This window comes from Glarea lozoyensis (assembly GCF_000409485.1).
Source record: "Glarea lozoyensis ATCC 20868 chromosome Unknown GLAREA15, whole genome shotgun sequence".
Taxonomy (NCBI): Eukaryota; Fungi; Ascomycota; class Leotiomycetes; order Helotiales; family Helotiaceae; genus Glarea; species Glarea lozoyensis.
Genome location: NW_007360989.1, coordinates 460756 through 479633, shown reverse-complemented (window position 1 = coordinate 479633; position 18878 = coordinate 460756). Strand labels below are relative to the sequence as shown.

Below are 18878 nucleotides of genomic sequence, written 5' to 3'. Positions count from 1 at the left end.
CGCACTCGCTTCGCTGGTTTGAGACGAATGAGCTCGGTTTGGGGGTTTGAGGCGAATGTCGCCTGGGCTTCACGGGATACATTCGGGTGGTGCCGAGTGTGTTGGGGATTGAGATTGGGGTTGAGAAGGTTGGTTTGGTGAGGGTGTTTTCTTATGTTTGGTTCGGTGTGTTTGTGGATTTTTTGGTTTTTTGTTTGAATTACTTTTACCAGACTCAGGAGAACTCGAAGTCGAGCCTCACTCCCCTCACGCCTCACATCACACGTTTCCTCAGCTTGTTCTGGAACTACGACTCCCCCATGCCTGCAACACCATCCAACACACACGAGATGAATCAAGTTAGACGACCACATGGCACCCGCGTTGAAGAACATTTCGGCTGACGATTCGGGCTGAGGTGGCGTCTGCGCCGCATTATGCATCCGTTCCGAGATGGACGGGCTGCCGATTGGGAGCTCTCTGGCTTATCTCACAACGTTTTTCTCGTGTGATGCTGGATTTTGCGAGATTGGTATCACGTCAACCTATTCCTCGTCACGTTTTCATTAGGTTACTAGTTCATGCTGTGCTTTCTACATACCAAGTTTCCCCTCAGCGATCATGGCAAATGTTCTGGAAAGAGATAGACGAGGATGGACTACCATGGACTATTGTAAGCAGATCTTCAAGGGGGAGATTAAGCTTATGTTTAGGGAGTTTACTTCTGTGGTACAATATATAAATGAAGATGGAGTATTTGGGATTTTGGACGTTAGCTTGCTTTTGCATTCTCTTTCTGTCACGGTCATGTTTTTAAAGAATTTTCTTGCGTCTACTGTGCTTACTTTGACGGCGATTAATGTTGTGGACGCAAAATATGGCTTGGTGCCTGTAAAGACGGGTATTAATGCGCAGACTGGTGCAAGGCCTTTTCGCAGGAATATTTTGGATCTTCAGAATGATGCTCCTGCATGGTAATTTCATGATTAGGAATTAGACGTACAAGTTCTAATTTTGTAGGTCTCTTTATATACAAGCGCTAAATGCTATGCAAGCGACTCCAGAGGATGAACTACTTTCGTACTTCCAAATCGCTGGTGTGTAGAATGGCTAAATGATAGATCACTTCGTTAATGACGGTTAGGAATACATGGACGACCCTATTACTCGTGGGATGGATATGAGTGGAATCCTGACGCTCCATTGATAGGGTATTGTACACATCACAATACGTTGTTTCCCACGTGGCATCGTCCGTATCTTGCTTTATTCGAGGTAAGTATCACCTAACTTTCAAAACACTCAACTAACACAAAACAGCGAATTCTAGCAGACCATGCTCAAAAGGTAGCTGAAAGCTATAACCTCCCTCTCTATCAAAACGCAGCAGACAATCTCCGCATACCCTACTGGGACTGGGCCGAGCTTCCTAACCTCCCAGATGTAGTCACCACTCCTAACATCACGATCACCATTCCCTCTGGACCGACCACCGTCAAGAATCCGCTCTACGAATACGCCTTCCAAACATTTCCCCTCAATGAAACACTGTTTCCTGGCGATAAAGACGCGAGATTGTCGACTTATTCGCGGACTGTGAGACAGCCGGATAATGATGGGGTTTCGCAGCATGGAGCGGCGAATAGTGATCTTGGGGGGAGGTCGTTAAGGAAGAATACGGTGAGTGAAGCGAGGATATTGCCGGGGGAAGGGGAGAGATGGAGGCTAATGCGTTTGGGATCTAGTATGATGTTTTCGCTAAGGTGAGTAGTTATAACACCATGGCGACTGGTGCTACGGCGGGGGTTTCTTTTGAGTATCCACATGGGAATGTTCGTAAGTGTTTTCTTGTAGTGGTGTTCAAGCAACCAGGCATTAACGGGAATAGATACGTCGATTGGAGGAGGTTCTGGCTTTTTTGACGCCGGTCATAGTAAGTTCATCTCAATAATATCTTCGTCAATTACATAAGTAACGGTTTCAAAGTGTCATCAGTAGCCTACTCAGCATACGACCCCATCTTCTGGCTCCACCACACGAACGTGGACCGTCTCACCTCCATGTGGCAAGCCATCAACCCGTCCTCCTTCCTCGTCCCCTCGCTAGACGAAACAGGCACCTTCACCCACCCCATCAACCTCGACCTCACCGTCTCCGAACCACTCATCCCTTTCACCACTCCCAGTGGCTCACCTTACACCTCCACCTCCTCGCGCTACCTCGCCGATTTCGGGTACGCATACCCCGAACTCCAGGACTGGCTCCTCAGCCCCGAGGAACTGAGGAAGAACGTTACCGCGTGGGTGAACACGCACTACAACCCAGCTCCCAAAACTCGAAAGTTGAGACGCCAGAGCGCGGTGCGGAAGGAATGGAGTGTAGCTATCTCGGCGCTGGGAACGGCGTTTGGACTCACGGAGAAATACATCGTCGAACTGTCCATCAACGGCACGAAATTCGGTGATGTGTTCGTGGCGCCGCCTGCAGCCGCAGAGGCAGAGGGTCATAGTTTGAACGCGACGACGAATTTCGAGGTTGATCTTACAGACGTCCTCGCTAAGCACAGAGTTAATGGTGAGGATGTGAATGCCGTGACTGGGTTTTTGAAAACGGGGTTGGGATGTTCGGCTAGACAAGTAAGTTTTCATGATGATAGGTTGAACGGGGAAGGGCTAATTTGAATAGGGCGATGGAACGATAACGTCTGGAGAGAAGGTTCCTGGCCTGAAGGCGCTAGTGAGTGAAATGGCTGTCACGCCCGCGGGCGACGTGACGGAGTTTCCGGGGTATGGGGAGAGGAGGGAGTATCCTGAGATCTTGGCGGAGATGGGGGCATAGATGGGAGTTCTTTGTTGTGTTAGATTCTGGGGTTTGGTGCGGGCGTTGAGGGGGTTTTAGCGTGGGGATTAGAAAGGATTCCTGGAAATTAAGTATGATGGAATACTAGTTGAGATTTGGTTGATACAAGTAAACCAGCATCCTTGTTTTATTTCAATGATTGTCAGGTGCCTTGAACAACTCTCCAAGACCAAGCAATACAGGTAAAAAAGTATAGGCTGATTCACACGCAACTTAAGCTATACCAGACCTGACTACATTTGTAATCGAAGTAAACAATACTACTAGGGCAATGTTTGTGTTGGAAGCTCCGCCAAGAGGGCCACCTTGTATTAACTATACTACTCTCTTGATCCGATCAGTGTTGATATCAAGCCAAGTTCAACACGGTAAATCTTCCAGCATAGCATGAGTGAAAGTATCGATCTGACACCAGATATTGTATACCATCCAAAAACGAACTTGCTATAGAATTATGAAATCCTAAGGAGCTAGGATGTCGTTCCGACAGCTCATCTTCTCGAGTATTTTCTGAGGTTTCGATTCGATAGACCACTTCGTCAGGGGTTCACATAGAAACTAGATTCATACCCGGATTTAGGTATATTTCCGTGAGGTAGATGTAACTGAATCAAACTAAGAGAGTGATAGCTTTTCATTTCAAGCGTTATTTCCATGTCGCAATCGAACGATTTAATCACGGTTCTTATTCTTCCCTCCTCCATCTACTACCATGCCTTTATACCCCCTCATAAAAGTCCTCCGCCCAAGAACACGTCATCGTAGCCCAAACATTATGATATACCCCAATCTGTCCACCCATTCCCATTCCCTCATACCCTAATCCATTTCCACTCCCACTTCCACTACCACTACCACTCCCCTCCCACCCCCCATAACTATTCTCCATCATATTATCCCCGGCAAAGCCCATTAATTCGCTATCAGGGGCGGGGTAAGAGGTTAAATTGCTCTGGTCGAAGGATATGTATGTGTTATCGGTGTTGAGGGCTGAGAAAGCGAGTTTGAGACTAGGGTCGAGGATCGGACATTGGCCCTTTGTGGGACCGGTTGCGTTGCCTGACGGGGAGACTGGGTGTGTTAAATAAGGGAGGGAAGGGGGGTGAATGAGGGCAAGGGAGGAGATAAGGGGGGGAAGAGGGAAAGGGGAAAGTAGGGACATACCTGTAAATGAACCAGGACGAATCCCCGAGACTCTCCTCTCATACGATTTCTTGACCGATCCGATCATGAGTTTAAAAACATACAGAACATCCGGGTTATCCGGGATCTTTTGATCGTCTTCGTCTTTCGTTCTCTGCCACAATCATCACCACACATCCGATGATTTTGGGGGAAGGGGGGCAACTCACGCTCAAACTCCCAAACCTAAAACTCAAACAATCCAAATACATCACCAGCGGCACCTCCGTCCTCGTCCTGCTCGCATCCCAACCCATCTCATCAGCCATCAAAAACGTAAGACGACTGATCACCACGATGGCGTTAATGACCTGCCCCCACTCCACGGTTGTGAAGGCCAGATATCCTTCCTCGGGGATGGAGAGCAGGAATTCGAAGAAGCGTTTGAGGCTGTCGAGACACTTTGGGAGGTGCGAGGTGGTAATGAGGGATTTGTAGGGGGAGTGCGGGAGGAGGTGCGTTTTGTAGGGTTTGCGGAGGAAACCGAGTTCGTAGCTGTAGATGCAGACGAGGACGAAGAGGTTGGAGAGTTTGATGTTGGCTGGTGTTGTTAGATTCTTTGTCATCTTAATGGTGTTTATAGGATGAAGGGTATTGGCTTACGGAGATTTCGAATATCCTCGCTAACGCTTTCACTCCAATCTTGTAATTCATTCAAGAATATCTGGATGTTCATCTCGGCGTTTATAGCTTCCATTTTGTAATCAGCTGCTGGGGTCTTGCTTAAGTGGATCTTGGCAATTCGTTCGCGCAAGTGTTGGAGCTGGACAAGAGCGAAGAAATCGCAGGACGGGGAAGAGCGGAGAAGCGCACGTCCGTGATCGTCCATGAGGTTTCTGTATTGGAAGTTGTTTGGTTTTTGAAAGCCCAGGGATAGCCTGTTTTCTCAATTAGTGTGAGATGGAGAGACATAGACGAGCATTAGGTACGCTGAGGAGAGATAGTATGTTCCCAAGTACGCTTGCTTAGCAGCTATGCTGTATCCGCCTTCTTTTGTGTAAAGACCAGTCAGGTCGAAGTCGCTGAAGGCTGATGGGTTGGGCGTTTCGCGATCGAGGCCGAGGTCTGTGACAAGACTTATGGCTAGATTCATATACATGAAAGACTGGTTGTTCTTGGGATTGGTGTGGACTGGATACCTGGTGAGGATGTAAGTTTATTGCTACTGCGTGATGAAGGCACAAAAGAATAGTGAAGAGCGGCAATAATATTCGAACTCGGCGATACATAAAAGCAAGATGGCAGTATGGTGGGAGCAAAATTTATAAAATCAAAACGAAATTTCGCAGCAGAGAGTTACTTACCAGGCAATGTAAACCAACAATCCTTGCAAAAAGTCAAGACTCTTCTTTCCCTCGACAATAATCTTTCCGCTTAACACCCTCTTGAACTCATGTTCCATTTGATGATATAAATGCGGATCATTGATAGCCGCACTATTCAGAATAGCCAACAGCAGGAAAGGTGATTTCTTAGAGAGATGTGGCACGGTGGCATCTGAAGGTACATTTACGAATGGGAAGAAAGACGCCTTCTTCTGATATGCTGATAGCAGCCTTTCGGCGTCGCCGAGAGTAACTTTGCGAGGCTCTAGACGTTTTCTTGTAGACTCGGTTTTGACAGGCACGATTGCGGTGTTAGGATCGCCGAGAAATTCGACATGGTGAGCGTGGAGCTCTTCGACACCTCCTTTCGCGTCTGGCGCTGCTATGGAGGGGAGACTGAGGGCAAACTCATCGTTGAAAATTGGTGCTTGACTCTTGTCTGGATTCGCTGACGAATGTCTGGCGAAGAATTAGCAGTCTAATATTTTCTCTTGTCATCTACTAATCAGAATTGAAGCCGCGGAAAGGGACCCAGAATATATAATCATTAAACTAACACTTGGCGGGTTCTCATCGGACGTGCCTTCGTCCGCACTATGCACCGACCTCTATTTATCTCGCATCTCTGACATATTGCTTGCTGAGGTTTGAATGTACACTTGCTTTTGCTTGCCCGACAAGCTTCGCATGCGCCTATGATACTATCAGCAAGCCTTTAAAAGAATGAAGCACTTTCGAAGCGTTCTAGCTGCAATAAAAGTCTTGTAATTACACTTCACGCGCCTGATTCTCATAACGACGAGAGGTTGAAATTTGAGGGTAGGGGAATTAGAATGCTTCGTAAAATGAAGTCCACACTTAAATAGACAGGCTTGACTCTCCGCTCTACTTGATACTTTAGCAAGTAATAACCAGTTTGGTGGGAACTGCTCAGTCACCCCATAGAGATAGGCCAGTAGTTCTGTAGAGATTATTAAATCCCACCGGGCCTCGTCGCCGTATATCCGAAGCTTTCCGACCAGAATAGCCCTATGACTTAGGTGGTCTGCAGCCGTTCCCATTTATGAGGCTGAATAAAATGAAAGAAGCTAGAGACGGGAGTCATTGATTCTCAACAGAGGAGAAACCATCGTCAAAATCATCTTCATTTTTGAAGGAGTCATTTGACTGAATGGCTGATTCGTAAAACAAGCCAGCGTTTCGCATGGCTCTCCCAAGAAAGAGGAACGATATTGAAATCGGGTTGCTCACGAGCGTTTCTCAGTTTCGAAGTTGGACTAGGCTCGATCATGGTGGAGCCAGAAGACATCTTTTCTTGATTTTGATTTGGACAACCACTTCGGTGAGATTAGAAAAAGAGGATGCGAATGAGTGTCAACGCTTTAAGCGGATGTTGAGGGATATAGGCCGGATGTAGGATTAGCGGGATCGAGGTGTGTGTATTGAGTACATAATCCTGTCCCATTGGACGACTGCTAAATGCTGACAGTGTTTTCGTTCAAAACTTGGTCTTTAAAATTAGCGGAAAACGAATGTGTAAAATCTGTAGAAGTGACATTGTTAGCATGGTGTTCTCGCCGTGGGATGTATGATCAATACTTAGTCCATACAACCTACAATTCTAGGAGCAAAAACGCCGCAGGTGGAATATACTATTACCCCAAAGCCATGGAGTGATTGCCAATGGATTTCATCAGTCAACAACTACCTTGTCCAGTAAAAGGTGAAACCTTTCAACCCCGGGTAATTGGATTGTGAGGTCTGGAATATATTGGGGTCACCGCTTACAATAAAATATTTGAAGAATATATGTCCATTTCAGAATACTCAATAGCGGATCCGCAAATCTGCTACGCAAGCTCGATGATCAGACGAATACACACCGTCATCAAATCGATTTGCAAGAACTGCATAGGTGAGGTAGCTGACATGGTCTCCTTTTCTTGCAAATATGAAATCGATTCGACTCGGTGTATTGTCCACATGGCCAAACGAGGTGAAGGTAAGCTCATTACCGTATCTTCCCTCTTTCGGAACCAACAGGCCAATGTCTTCCATAGGAGAATCAGAATCAGTCATGATCTGATAGGCGGCATCGTCAGGAGGGCTATTGAAGTCTCCTCCAAGCAAGACTGCCGCAAACCCTTTTGTATTGGCTTCTTTCTGTATGATGTCTATAATCAATTTCGCACTTTCCTGGCGAGATTTAACCCCTTGATCATCGAAGTGGGTACTCATGGCGAGCACTGATTGTCTGGAGTCCCGATGCTCAAAGACTCCAACTGTGACAATTCTTGTGCTGGCAGCATCCCATCCTTTAGACGGCTTATCAGGAGTCTCGCTCAGCCAGACAGTCCGCCATTCAACAACTTGCCAAACCGATTTACGGTAGATAATAGGAGAGTATTCTCCAGCTTCTTTGCCATCGTCTCTGCCGACACCAATGTAGCTCCATTTACTCCCAACCGATGATGTATTCAGCCATGCCATGATGTCCATCAATTGGCTGTGGAGTACCTCCTGTAAGCAAATGAATGTAGCGCCTATGCTAGTGGAGTTGAAGACAAGCTCTGAACACAACCTTGGACATCGAATAGACCATCGCTCTTCCCCTTTGAAGGGGGATTCAGTGGCATATCTAATATTGTGAGTGATAATGCGAACATCGAGGGCGTAGTGTCTCTTATAATCATCGTTCTGTAACTTGTGTTTCGTAACATCTGGTGATAAAACTCGAGTCATGACGCATCAGTCGGGACGTATCTGACTTCACCGTAATGAGATAGCAACACGTCCTTTTTGATTGCTCTGCCTAATTTTCAAAACTTGTGTCGATATAGCGGTAATTAATTCAGGTGGCTTGATTGCATCTGGTATCTTGGAAACGATGCGCTAGTAGCAAAATGATTCAAGAAATTATCATTTGCGTGCAGTAAGGTGAGAAATCATGTGACGCTATGTGGAGCCATTATGCGCTAGTCCTGTTTTGACACTTCCATTTCTGCACTATTCCTCAACATCGTCGTTGTTCGACTTTTACAGCATCGGTCTCTGCCCAGCATCTCAGTCGTATTTGGACGATTGCAACTTTCTGATTATTTACACTTTAAAGTATCTACGATGTTCATCACGGTTGGCTTGTCTATGTCACAATCTCCTTCGACTCAAGAAGATCCCACGTCGGTCTCGGCCCTTCCAAAGCCTGCTGAGTTTGATATCGACCAGCGTCGGTTTTCATACGCACATATTCCCTTGCGAAGTCCTCAATCACCGTCCAATTGAGTTGCGACGTACCTACGACTTGGCCATCCTTAATCATTTCCGTCAAGGAGTTTTCTATCCAGCTTCGACATCTCCAAGTGGGGTTGTCGTTCACGATAGGAATATTTCGAAAAAGGCCGTTAAGTCGTTGTTCATTTTTGATTTTTGCAATCACAATTCTTGCGAGCAAGTTTGGCATTGTACGAATGTCTTCCAGCTTCTTCTCCTCATATATCCATCCTGTCGGAAGGTTCTTGGCATGGTATTGACTGCCTGGAACAGGAATTTGGGAACCAGGCTCTAATTTTGGTCCTGTCAAGAATGCCCAGTGGTATCTAGAACTGTCAGCTTTGGCAACAATCAGTAGACAACCCAATTGCATACTTCCTCTCCTCGTTGTTGGATACACCACTGGGAAACAGAGCCATATAAAGTCGCTTCTTGCCGGGCACCATTTCGATTTCGATCAAATGCAAATTGGTGTCTATCTAGCAGGCGTAAAGACACGGATGCGGTTGGCAATCTCCTTCCATGATTCTTGGTTTGGTTGTGTTCTTGATGCTCTGTAAAGCGACAACAAACCAACACAGGGCGAGCAAAGTGCTTCACGTGAGCAGCAAGGACTGCTCACAAACTTGGACGCTACTAAGCAATTCGTTAGATTATGCTTCAAAATATCCATATTTTCTCTCCATGTTTTTGGCGCTGCAAGAGCATACATGAGTCACGTGATAACGTGCCTGCATCCCGTGTTGCAGCGCCAAGCCTCCATCTCCGCCACCTTCTCCTCACCGATTCTGCCCTCCCACTCGAGCGAATCTGGCCATTTACAACCATCCATATTGCATCCGGGGACCTCTTCCGGTTCTACCACAACCTTTAAGTCTATGCGTCCACGCCGCCGAGTCACGTTAAGCTTGAAGAACGCGGCTGATGTGGCTTCAAACAATCAAGATGTCTGTCACCGGATAGGCTACAACCTTTATCTCGCACATAGCCATTCAGCTTCCGAGTTTTGCCCTATGCTACGCCCTTTCTTGATTGAAAAAGACTAATCGAGAGACTAATCGAGTCACGTATGGGGGCTCATATTCGTATTTCTTTCGATTGCTTTCCAATTTTGGTCGCCTTTTGCGCCTATGCCCTCTCGCAAGTGCTGAGTGTGCTGATGGAGGGTTGTCTCACCCACGAATGAATCACCACGCGGTCACCGACCGTGGCGCATTAAGTGGTCCAAGGCTTCAGCATGACCCTTATAAATGTCAGTATCCCATATGTTTGTAGCTATACCTGACATCTTACGCTTCTGCTTCGTATCCGCCGACTCATTGAAAGCCAGGGCAATCCACCCTGTTTGTATCATTTGCTCATAGGGTACTACATTACTTTATATATCCAAGAGGATACATAGACCGGCCGCTGAGCCGGATCTCTAACGTATTCTTTCAACGCGCATATTTGTTTGATTGAAAGAAAATAATTCCCAAAATGCCGTTCAACGAACTCCAGCGGCGAGATTCGTGGCCACCAACCATACTACATATTCGAGATAATCATAACCAAAACACCGACACATACGATGCAACTGCGATTGATGAGAATCCTTTCTCGTACTTCCTCACATCGCCAGAAGATCTAGATGACTTTGATGATGAAGATCTTTCCGCCGGCATTGAATCGTCGTCCACCTCCAAACCAGTGATTCGCGAAATCTCGCCATCATCACTACAACGAGTCCCACTTATAATCGAGGAAGACGAAGACGAAGAATCGTCTTTCATAATGCCACTATCTCTCAAAGACTTTACAACAAAGCACATCAGTGGCCGCAAATCGCGAACAGGATACCACAAGGGCGTAACAGGCCTAGGAATATCGATCCCCGAAACCGCATCCACGCGTGGCCGTGCTCGAGTCAAACTCGCACCAACTCGCGCAGCTGGACAAGGTCGTGGAAGGGCACGAACTCTAAGTGCAAGACGCCCGCAGAGCTGGAGTATGCCGAGTCCTGATATTTTCCCGATCGAGGAGGAGAATGAGGATGAGGTTCAAGTCGCAAGCCAGAAGACACCCGAGATTGTGGTCACCACGCCAGACGAGAGACATATCTACCATCTTGCTCCCGCGGCCTTCAAGCCGAAAAAGAAGAAGAGAGTTCATTGGGCAATTTGAAGTGAAGTGATGGAATTTTGGAAATTGCATATATGAGGGAGGATTTTACATTGCATGGATGGCGTTTGGGGATTTGCGGATTTTATTGCATGGACAGACAGATTGCATTATATTTCATTGTCATGGTTTTACATCAACTACTTTCCGCGAGGTAGTTCTGCATTTTCGTTGTCTACTGTTTCTTTTTAGCTACACTCTGTGAGGTAGTGCTGCATATCGTCTGGACTGGTAATAGGGCACTGGGTACGGGAATTATTTTAGCAGGATTGGAAGTCACTTTTCATACATGACCTGAAATTTCAAGGTCGAGGGGTAAATCAATACATCAAGTTGTCTCCCCCATCATACCATTACAATGATAGTAGTCTCTTGCGTGATCGTGTACGTCTTTCAGCTCACCACATCTTCGGTGTTCCCGGCTGCTTCGCTCTCCACGTTCTCGCTTAGGCTTGGATACAGTCAGGACTGTGTATTTGTGCCACCTCAGCCTTGCTTCTGAAGTGTGGAGTGCATATTCAATATTGAGAGGAAGACAGGGTGTGTAGGACTGAGGGATTTGGGGGATAGTGTGGTTGAGATGGATGGGAGTGGGATGTGTCGGGTTACTCGCAGTTTGTTTTGGGGATATCTGTTATTGAATTGAATTGAAGATTTATAAAAAATCAAACGCTTGTTTGCAGTGGTTACTCACCGATCTGCTAAACTAATCAAATAATTCTCATAGGAATACCATATTATGGTCATCATGATACACTGGACAAAATCTAGACAGCGGTCAGATAATCATGATTAATTACGTGATTACATATTCAATACTATACAAACTTAGAGACTTGATTCATTTTATCAACTCTGACTCTAGAATTATATGCTTCCTGATTTTAATAGGCTATCTGTTTAATGCTATAAAACGCGTTCTACCTTCGCTAGCGATCTATAGCATATCACACTAGACTTTCTGACTTCGAGTATATCATTAAAATTGTCACTCGTGTTTCTATAGAACAATATGGCCTATCTACGTTGATGTGTTCATTTGATGTTTTTACCACTATTTGATACCTGATGCCGCTGGGAGTCAGTGGAAGATGTGTTAGAAGCGGATATTTTACGAATTAAAGATTGACCTGAATAGCTCAAGAAGCTTAAGAAAATTGTAAAGACAACATAATTGCAAAGAAATCTTGAATGTTAATGCTAATTAGAATTATTCTAGGATGGATCAATAAAGATTAATAAGGACACTACAAGCGTGCATCGAATAAGCTTAACGCCTATCTCCGGGGGTTTAGAACCTGCCCGCAACACCGAGGCGAGCGAGTCCAGCCTAGACCTTCAATAAATGGAATTCAACCACTTCCAGGCGTTATGGCATATTTGACAAGTAATTGGCAATAGTTACAGGTTACCTATTCTGAATCGCTCAACGCCCACGATAAAATGGCAACCTCCCCAAACGAAGCAACAAGCCGTAGCCAAACAACCCTTTCGCCCTCCCAATCGCAAACCCACTCCACCCAGGACGTCTCCCTCCAAACCCTCGTAACTCATCTCCTAGCATCGAAGCGCTCGCTCTCCTCCATCGACACCGTCTGGCGCGCCAACGAAATCGTCACCGCTGATCGTGCCGCCCTCGAAGAAAGCGTAATCCTCAATGCACGAACCGAGTTCCTGCGGAATGGCATCTCGGGACAGGTCAAGATATTAAGGCGGGTTAGAGGGGGGATTGAGAATGTTTATAAAGATGGACAAAAGGATTTTAAGGTGCGCGGATATCGTTGATGTGTGTGGGGGATAGGGCTTATGGTTTATAGAATGTTATCCGCACGCTTGATGCTGCGAATTCGAGGCTGGAATCTACGATGGAGGTTTTGAGGTCGACTATGGTGGAGGCGGCATTTAGACCTGAGGGGGAGGAGCCGAGGAATTTATTGGATTTTGTGGATGAAGAGGGCGTGGAGAGTATGCGAGATGCATTGAAGGAGTCGATTCGGGAGACCAAGGTAGGATACTATCATTCGGAGAAGTATGGAAGGACTGTCTCTAATGAACTATTAGGAGGCACAAACAGACTTCGATTCATCCATTCTATCCTTCGACGATGATCTTCGCGCCCTCAAGATCGCCATGACATCCTCACCAACCAAACCGAGCTCTTCCCAATCAGATATTGATATCTCGTCCCCATTACCGGAACACCTTCATACCCTCGAAAACAATGCGCAAGAGATGGCTAGTCTGCTTCAGTCACTCGTAGACCACTTTGATCTATGCGTAAACGCAATTCGAAACACAGAAGGCGGCTACGCAGCTGCTCTAAAAGCCGCCTCAGATCAACCACCAGGCGCAGACAAAGTATCCGTCTCCGGAGTCATGAATGCAGACGGCGAATCTGCTCACGAAGAACCGATATCCGAAGAAGAGCGAAAAGAAATGCTCGACGTCCTCGAAAAAGACGCCTCCCAAGTCGACGACGTAGTCATGGAACTACGCGAATACCTCGCCGACATGGAAGTCCGGCACGAAGCCATAATCGCGCACGTAGCCTCTCAAAACACCACCTACAATGAAACCACGAAAGCCTACACCATCCTCGAAGCTGTCGGCTCCCGACTCCCCACCTACATTGCCGCAAGCCAAGACTTCCGCCTCCGCTGGACAGAAACAAAACTCCAGATCCAAGATCAACTAGCCGAACTCGAATCCATGCGTCTCTTCTACGAAAACTACCACGCCTCGTACGACAGCATGATCATCGAGGTCTTCCGGCGCAAACAGAGCGAGGAGAAGATCCGCGGCATCGTGAAGAAGGCCATGGAGCAGATTGAGAAGGTGTATGCGGCGGACACGAGGGAACGAGAGGGGTTTCGGTTGGATGCGGGCGAGTATTTGCCTGTGGATTTGTTTCCCGGTGTTAATACGCCGGCGCCGAGGTGGGAGTTTGTGATGGCTGAGGGTCAGGGGGGCGCGAGTTTGCCGGATGTGGAGATGGGCGTTGTGGAGGCTGCTAGTAGGAGGGAGAGGGAGAGGGAGAGGACGGAGAGGTGATTGCTATTTGGCAGGGAAGAATCTCAATTTGAATGATGTTTAGGCTTGTGGGGTTTCGCTTGTGTGGTTTATGGCCTTTTTCCTTTAGGACCTTTTGTTCATTCAGGAGATTTTCCTGACCAGTTTAGGCTTGACAAGTGTCACGTCTTTTAATTCGTTATCATACGTGATATCTAGAGAAAGAAGCTTGAGGACCTTACCTTATCTCAATCTCTTATGATTTACAGAATCCCAGTTATCTTATTTCCTCTAAGTATCACATCTTAGACTCTTCCACAGGCATATCAGAAGATCGCTTGTATTTTCAAAATCTATTTCCAAAGCCTAGCATCTGCTCAACATATATCATCACCAACTCAACTCTAACTCCCATTCGCTAAAGCTCAACTACCAACTTCCTAAACCTTGATAACAACCTTTCCCACAACCTTCTGATCCCTATAAATCTCAAAAGCCTTCTTCGCATCCTCCCACTCGTACACCTCAATCGGCGGATGAATATCATGTTCCTCAACAAGCACCACCATATCCTCCACCATCTTCCGACTAAAGCAAATCACACCCTTCACTATTGAAAATCAGCAATCTCCTTCTCCATCTCATATTCCTCTCTCATCTCTCACAACAGATTGAAGGACTGAAAAAGAAACTTACACGTCCGCGCCTTAAACATCAAATCAAAAACAACATCCACTTCCTTCGGGGGCGCCAGAAAGCCAATACAGCACGCCGTGCCGCCCTGACGTAAGCTCTTGATGGTCTCGCCGATGGTGCCGGAGCCGCCTACGTCAGCGACGAGATCAACGCCGCGGTTGTCGGTCAGACGCAGGATGTCTTCGGACCAGGAAGGGGAGGTGTTGTAGTTTATCAGGTGGGTGGCGCCGAGCTTTTGGGCGATGGCGAGTTTGGCAGCTGAGGAAGACGTGGAGATGACGGTTGCGCCGAGTGCGGATGCGAACTTGGTGTGTGAGATGAGGGTAGGAGGAGTTTGTGGAATGGGGGATGGGGACTTACCTGGATAACAAAACAACTGACCCCACCGGTCCCCTGTGTTACCACAGTCGTACCCTTCTCGACATTAACGCTACTCAACACATTAACCGCCGTAGCACCCGCACATGGCAAACTAGCCATCTCCTCAAACGACAAGTTCTTCGGCCCAAGCACGATCCATTCATCCTCGATAACTACATACTGCGCCAACAAGCCCTGGATATCGCCCATGCCCCTCGTGGTCGCGAAGTCGTAATTCGATACGTTGCCGTCGATCCAACTATGTGTGGGATGGACGATGACGGAAGCTCCGATGTTGGAGGCCCATTTGCTGTTCTCGCCGACGGAGACGATCTCGCCGGCTCCGTCGCAACAGGGGATTAGGCCTGGGACGGCGCTGACGGGGTAGAGAGGGGAATTGGCGACGATGAGGAGATCGCGGTAGTTGAGGGAGACGGCGCGGATGCGGAGGAGGACGGAGTTGGGACCTGGGGTTGGGATGGGGGTGGTTTTGAGGTGGAGGTTGTTAAGGAAGGTTGGGGAGAGGTGGGATTTGGCTGCGTCGGTGGGGAAGATTTGGTAGGATTGTGACATTTTGAATGATAGTTTCGAGACAGATATCTTCTTTTTGAGAGAGTAATTGTTTTTGAGGTTGAGCGATGGGGATTGATGGATGTTGAACTGGATGGTTCTCGGGAAGATATTGAGTTTCTTATATGTCCAAACTCACAGAGAAGGACCCAGTTTCCTCCCATTCTCGGCGGAAAGACATTGATAATCTCTTGTTCATATTTCAAAGCAATTCTGCTTGAAACCCCTAGCCATGGATTTACTTTGAACTGAGGTGGGTTGATAGTCAAATTGTTGTGTTGCTGATTGGTCGTTTGGGCAAGAAGTGCGCTAAACCCAATCCATGGTATTTCCACGAGCTCCACCATGTTTCCCCACAGCCAACTAGTACTGATAGCTGTTCACAATGGCTGGAGAAGTTGACAAGTAGGTAAAACTGTGATGGCTTTTGCAAACGTCTCGCCCTTTCCATGCATGGATCTCATTGGTAGCGATACTTTCGAAAGCAACCACTTCGCTTCTCGTGACTTCGGGTCGAGAGCCGAGTAGGCGATGTCGAAAATGAACATGCTTGTGAAACTGACCATGAATTGATCAGACTCGACATGAAGGTATTCTGCGGATCGAAAGATTTCATAGGCTAGACCTTGATAGTCAGAGCTGAGTCCTAAAAGCGGGACCTGACTGTGAGGATCATTTGGGGATTCGAACCCGGTGGGATGAGCATGCGACCGCGGGAAAGTTTCTTGCAACTTTAAAAGTAACATCCGAGTTGCGTTATAGGTACACAATGTGTATGCGGTATTTAATCCATTGTATACGAGGATCGTTGGAAAGATGACTCCTTCGGCGTCTTTGGTGTAAAGGGTCGAGTCGGAATCGATGGCAAATTCCCTACAAGGGTATGGATTGAGACGTATCCAATATTTCCACCACGTATCGAGCTGTTGGAGAGAAGCAAGGACTTTTGCTTCAAGCTCAGCAGATGGAACGGGTTTTACACCTGCCTGCTTTCTACTCTCCTCGAGGTACATAGTGATATCGCAGAGAATGTCGAATAGATAATCTAGAGGTTCTTTCGAAGTCAGATCATTTTCCCACGGAACATTTTTCCAAATCCATTGGCTTAGAAAGGTGCCGTGACCAGCGAATATTGCTTTCGATACCTGTTTAAGTCAGAATTCGAAAGTACATAGTGAGGAAGGGAGTATACCATAAGAGCACGCTGCTCAAGAAATATGCTCTTAAAAGGATATTGCTGAAACAGTGTAGGACCACTACATTCAATGAGAGTGCTTAGCCCATCTGCGTGATATCTCCAGGCTATTTCAGAGCGACGATCCGCAATCTGTCATGTTAGATTGTTCCGCCCCATCAGATTTATATTGACTTACTTCATACATACAAAGAACCGTGACAGAAGCTAACGTATCGAAAAGATTCATTTTCGCATTATCAAGTAGATTAATTCTGACGTCTGAAACTGCCTTGGAGTAATACTTTCGACCTTCTTCAACCATACGAGAGCATCGGTGTACATGCCCAAAAATGATAGAGGCCAATGCGTTCAATGTGTTTTTCGAGCTATCAGAGACCCGACTGACCCAGGTGCTCTTGTCTGCAGACTCAGTCCGTAATAATTGTCCTCCACCTTGAGCAAGCTTATACGCCAGGAAAGACAGAATAATTGGGTCCTTGAAACCTACGAGTGGTATGTCGCTAGATATGCTCCGTACTGGCTGTATTTTCGACCGCCTCTTGAGCTGACTCGCATGATGCATACAGGAACCAGAATCGTGTGCAGAGGAATAATTCCTCTCTTGTGCCTTCGAGATAGCAAAAGCCTTTTCGACTCTGGGATTCTCATCGATCCATATTGCTGTGTTGTACCCTTGACAAATTATTCCAGCTTTCTGGCATCTCTTACAAGATCCAAGCTGTTCGTCGCATTTCACTCGTCTGGCTTTACATGTGATACAGCCATTGCTACGAGCTCCCATTACTCCTCAGGACTAAGGCTGCTGAGATTTGCACTCCGTTGACAGATTCCGTTGTCGTGACCTTTTGGTATGTGTTGTCGAAGACCTGAGAATAAGCATGAAACATATTGAGGTGGACATGGCATTGTCACATGACTAGGACTTTTCCGACCAACTAACAAATCACTATCTTTATTATTAGAAGTAAATCCAATCAACTCATGAAATCTTGAGAAGTGATCACTGATATCTTGTAAACACATACGCTAGATCACTAAATTCTTCACTCCCGTTTATACACACTGATAATCATACATACGACTTTTAAGCTTTGAAACCCTCTGTTAGATAATTAATATGTTACGCCAGCATACTTTGAGTTTTTGGAACCCTCCGTACCTCTCACACACCAGGTCACTAACGCTAGCAGAATGACCTGAAAACTTCCAGAGTGAGCGGAATCAAGGGCACCGTATGCCTTGCAGTGGAATCGCTTGCGGAGTACAGTTGATGTGACACAACCAGCGCATAGATCGCTGATAATTCAGGTAAAGGTCTGTGGTAGAATTGAAAAAACCCATGATCGTTACAGTTCCCGCTTAAAGTGACTGTAAATGATGACTGAACGACACTTATGGCAAATACTTTGAGTTTGAGATAGTCATCACCGCGAAATGATACCAAACTTGGATCATGATCCTGGGCGAGAGCTGATCACCTACCAGATTCCTAGATACGTTCTGCTTTGCTTTTCCAACTCCAGACTAATGGAGCGGTATGAACAATAAATCAACACAAGATCTGGTGACTTCCTGGCGATAATATCTTAGTCTTACTGCAAAGTTGACATGTCAGGTATTTCGACTCGAATATTGACCGCAATTATAATCCAACCACAGGCTGTACACTTGCTAGATTGCTTACATCCTATAATATCCCAGGACAATCTTTGGTATCAGGTTTGAGCGATGAAATCTTCAAACTCCACAATAGGTCGATTTATGTGTCAACATACCCAGAATAGTTTCATCATTGCTAATCAGCACACATCGAATTTGGATCCACGAATAGACTGGCAGCGCCATGACGAACGAGAAATATAACTCAGGTTATAGCCATTGCGTCTACGCAGCATGGATAACGTGATCGATTTTGACGACAGTGACCGGTTATTCAGGATTTGGGAACAGGAAACCCGGAAATCCGGTAGCTAAGTGAATATCACAGGCTGAATGACGAAACAGGACTTTGCACAATCGGTGCTGTTGAAGATAAGTGATCTCCATCATTCTTATCTCTAATTCGAATCAATGAATCGGAGTGACGGGATGTAGTCCGTTTAAAGTAGTCCTGTGAAACCCCAGGTTTACTGTACAATATGTTAGTCATAGGCAGGTAATGGCTAGTTTGAGGTCAGGTTGTATCATAAAGCCTGTTTGAAATCCGACAAGCTGTATTCCTATAGCTCGCAAGAGGCTGACAACATATTTGCAAAGAGTATGGTGGGCGA

The 18878-nt window shown here is 46.5% G+C and overlaps 8 protein-coding genes across 8 annotated transcripts; 3 read left to right on the top strand and 5 right to left on the bottom strand.

Annotated features, from left to right (window-relative positions):
* Positions 1-600: 600 nt before the first annotated feature.
* GLAREA_05981 (Di-copper centre-containing) lies at positions 601-2817 on the top strand (the record flags this gene model as incomplete). Its single annotated transcript, XM_008081395.1, has 8 exons — positions 601-953; positions 1000-1076; positions 1124-1254; positions 1300-1659; positions 1725-1815; positions 1868-1912; positions 1966-2615; positions 2665-2817. 8 exons carry the CDS (start codon positions 601-603, stop codon positions 2815-2817), a joined length of 1860 nt encoding a protein of 619 aa, XP_008079586.1.
* A 739-nt stretch (positions 2818-3556) lies between these two features.
* Positions 3557-5919, bottom strand: GLAREA_05980 (uncharacterized protein; the record flags this gene model as incomplete). Its single annotated transcript, XM_008081394.1, has 7 exons — positions 3557-3909; positions 4003-4135; positions 4191-4561; positions 4624-4898; positions 4950-5159; positions 5325-5804; positions 5903-5919. The coding sequence occupies 7 exons, from the start codon at positions 5917-5919 to the stop codon at positions 3557-3559; spliced, it is 1839 nt and encodes a 612-aa protein (XP_008079585.1).
* Positions 5920-7172: 1253 nt separating this feature from the next.
* GLAREA_05979 (DNase I-like protein) lies at positions 7173-8087 on the bottom strand (the record flags this gene model as incomplete). Its single annotated transcript, XM_008081393.1, has 2 exons — positions 7173-7865; positions 8010-8087. The coding sequence occupies 2 exons, from the start codon at positions 8085-8087 to the stop codon at positions 7173-7175; spliced, it is 771 nt and encodes a 256-aa protein (XP_008079584.1).
* Positions 8088-8487: 400 nt separating this feature from the next.
* On the bottom strand, positions 8488-9061 carry GLAREA_05978 (uncharacterized protein; the record flags this gene model as incomplete). The annotated part of the gene is made up of 2 exons (XM_008081392.1): positions 8488-8941; positions 8991-9061. The coding sequence occupies 2 exons, from the start codon at positions 9059-9061 to the stop codon at positions 8488-8490; spliced, it is 525 nt and encodes a 174-aa protein (XP_008079583.1).
* A 1033-nt stretch (positions 9062-10094) lies between these two features.
* Positions 10095-10778, top strand: GLAREA_05977 (uncharacterized protein; the record flags this gene model as incomplete). Its single annotated transcript, XM_008081391.1, has 1 exon — positions 10095-10778. One exon carries the CDS (start codon positions 10095-10097, stop codon positions 10776-10778), a length of 684 nt encoding a protein of 227 aa, XP_008079582.1.
* A 1440-nt stretch (positions 10779-12218) lies between these two features.
* Positions 12219-13826, top strand: GLAREA_05976 (uncharacterized protein; the record flags this gene model as incomplete). The annotated part of the gene is made up of 3 exons (XM_008081390.1): positions 12219-12542; positions 12593-12781; positions 12837-13826. The coding sequence occupies 3 exons, from the start codon at positions 12219-12221 to the stop codon at positions 13824-13826; spliced, it is 1503 nt and encodes a 500-aa protein (XP_008079581.1).
* A 398-nt stretch (positions 13827-14224) lies between these two features.
* Positions 14225-15413, bottom strand: GLAREA_05975 (NAD(P)-binding Rossmann-fold containing protein; the record flags this gene model as incomplete). The annotated part of the gene is made up of 3 exons (XM_008081389.1): positions 14225-14394; positions 14481-14784; positions 14841-15413. The coding sequence occupies 3 exons, from the start codon at positions 15411-15413 to the stop codon at positions 14225-14227; spliced, it is 1047 nt and encodes a 348-aa protein (XP_008079580.1).
* Positions 15414-15790: 377 nt separating this feature from the next.
* Positions 15791-17495, bottom strand: GLAREA_05974 (uncharacterized protein; the record flags this gene model as incomplete). Its single annotated transcript, XM_008081388.1, has 4 exons — positions 15791-16555; positions 16603-16737; positions 16784-17280; positions 17393-17495. 4 exons carry the CDS (start codon positions 17493-17495, stop codon positions 15791-15793), a joined length of 1500 nt encoding a protein of 499 aa, XP_008079579.1.
* Positions 17496-18878: the final 1383 nt, after the last annotated feature.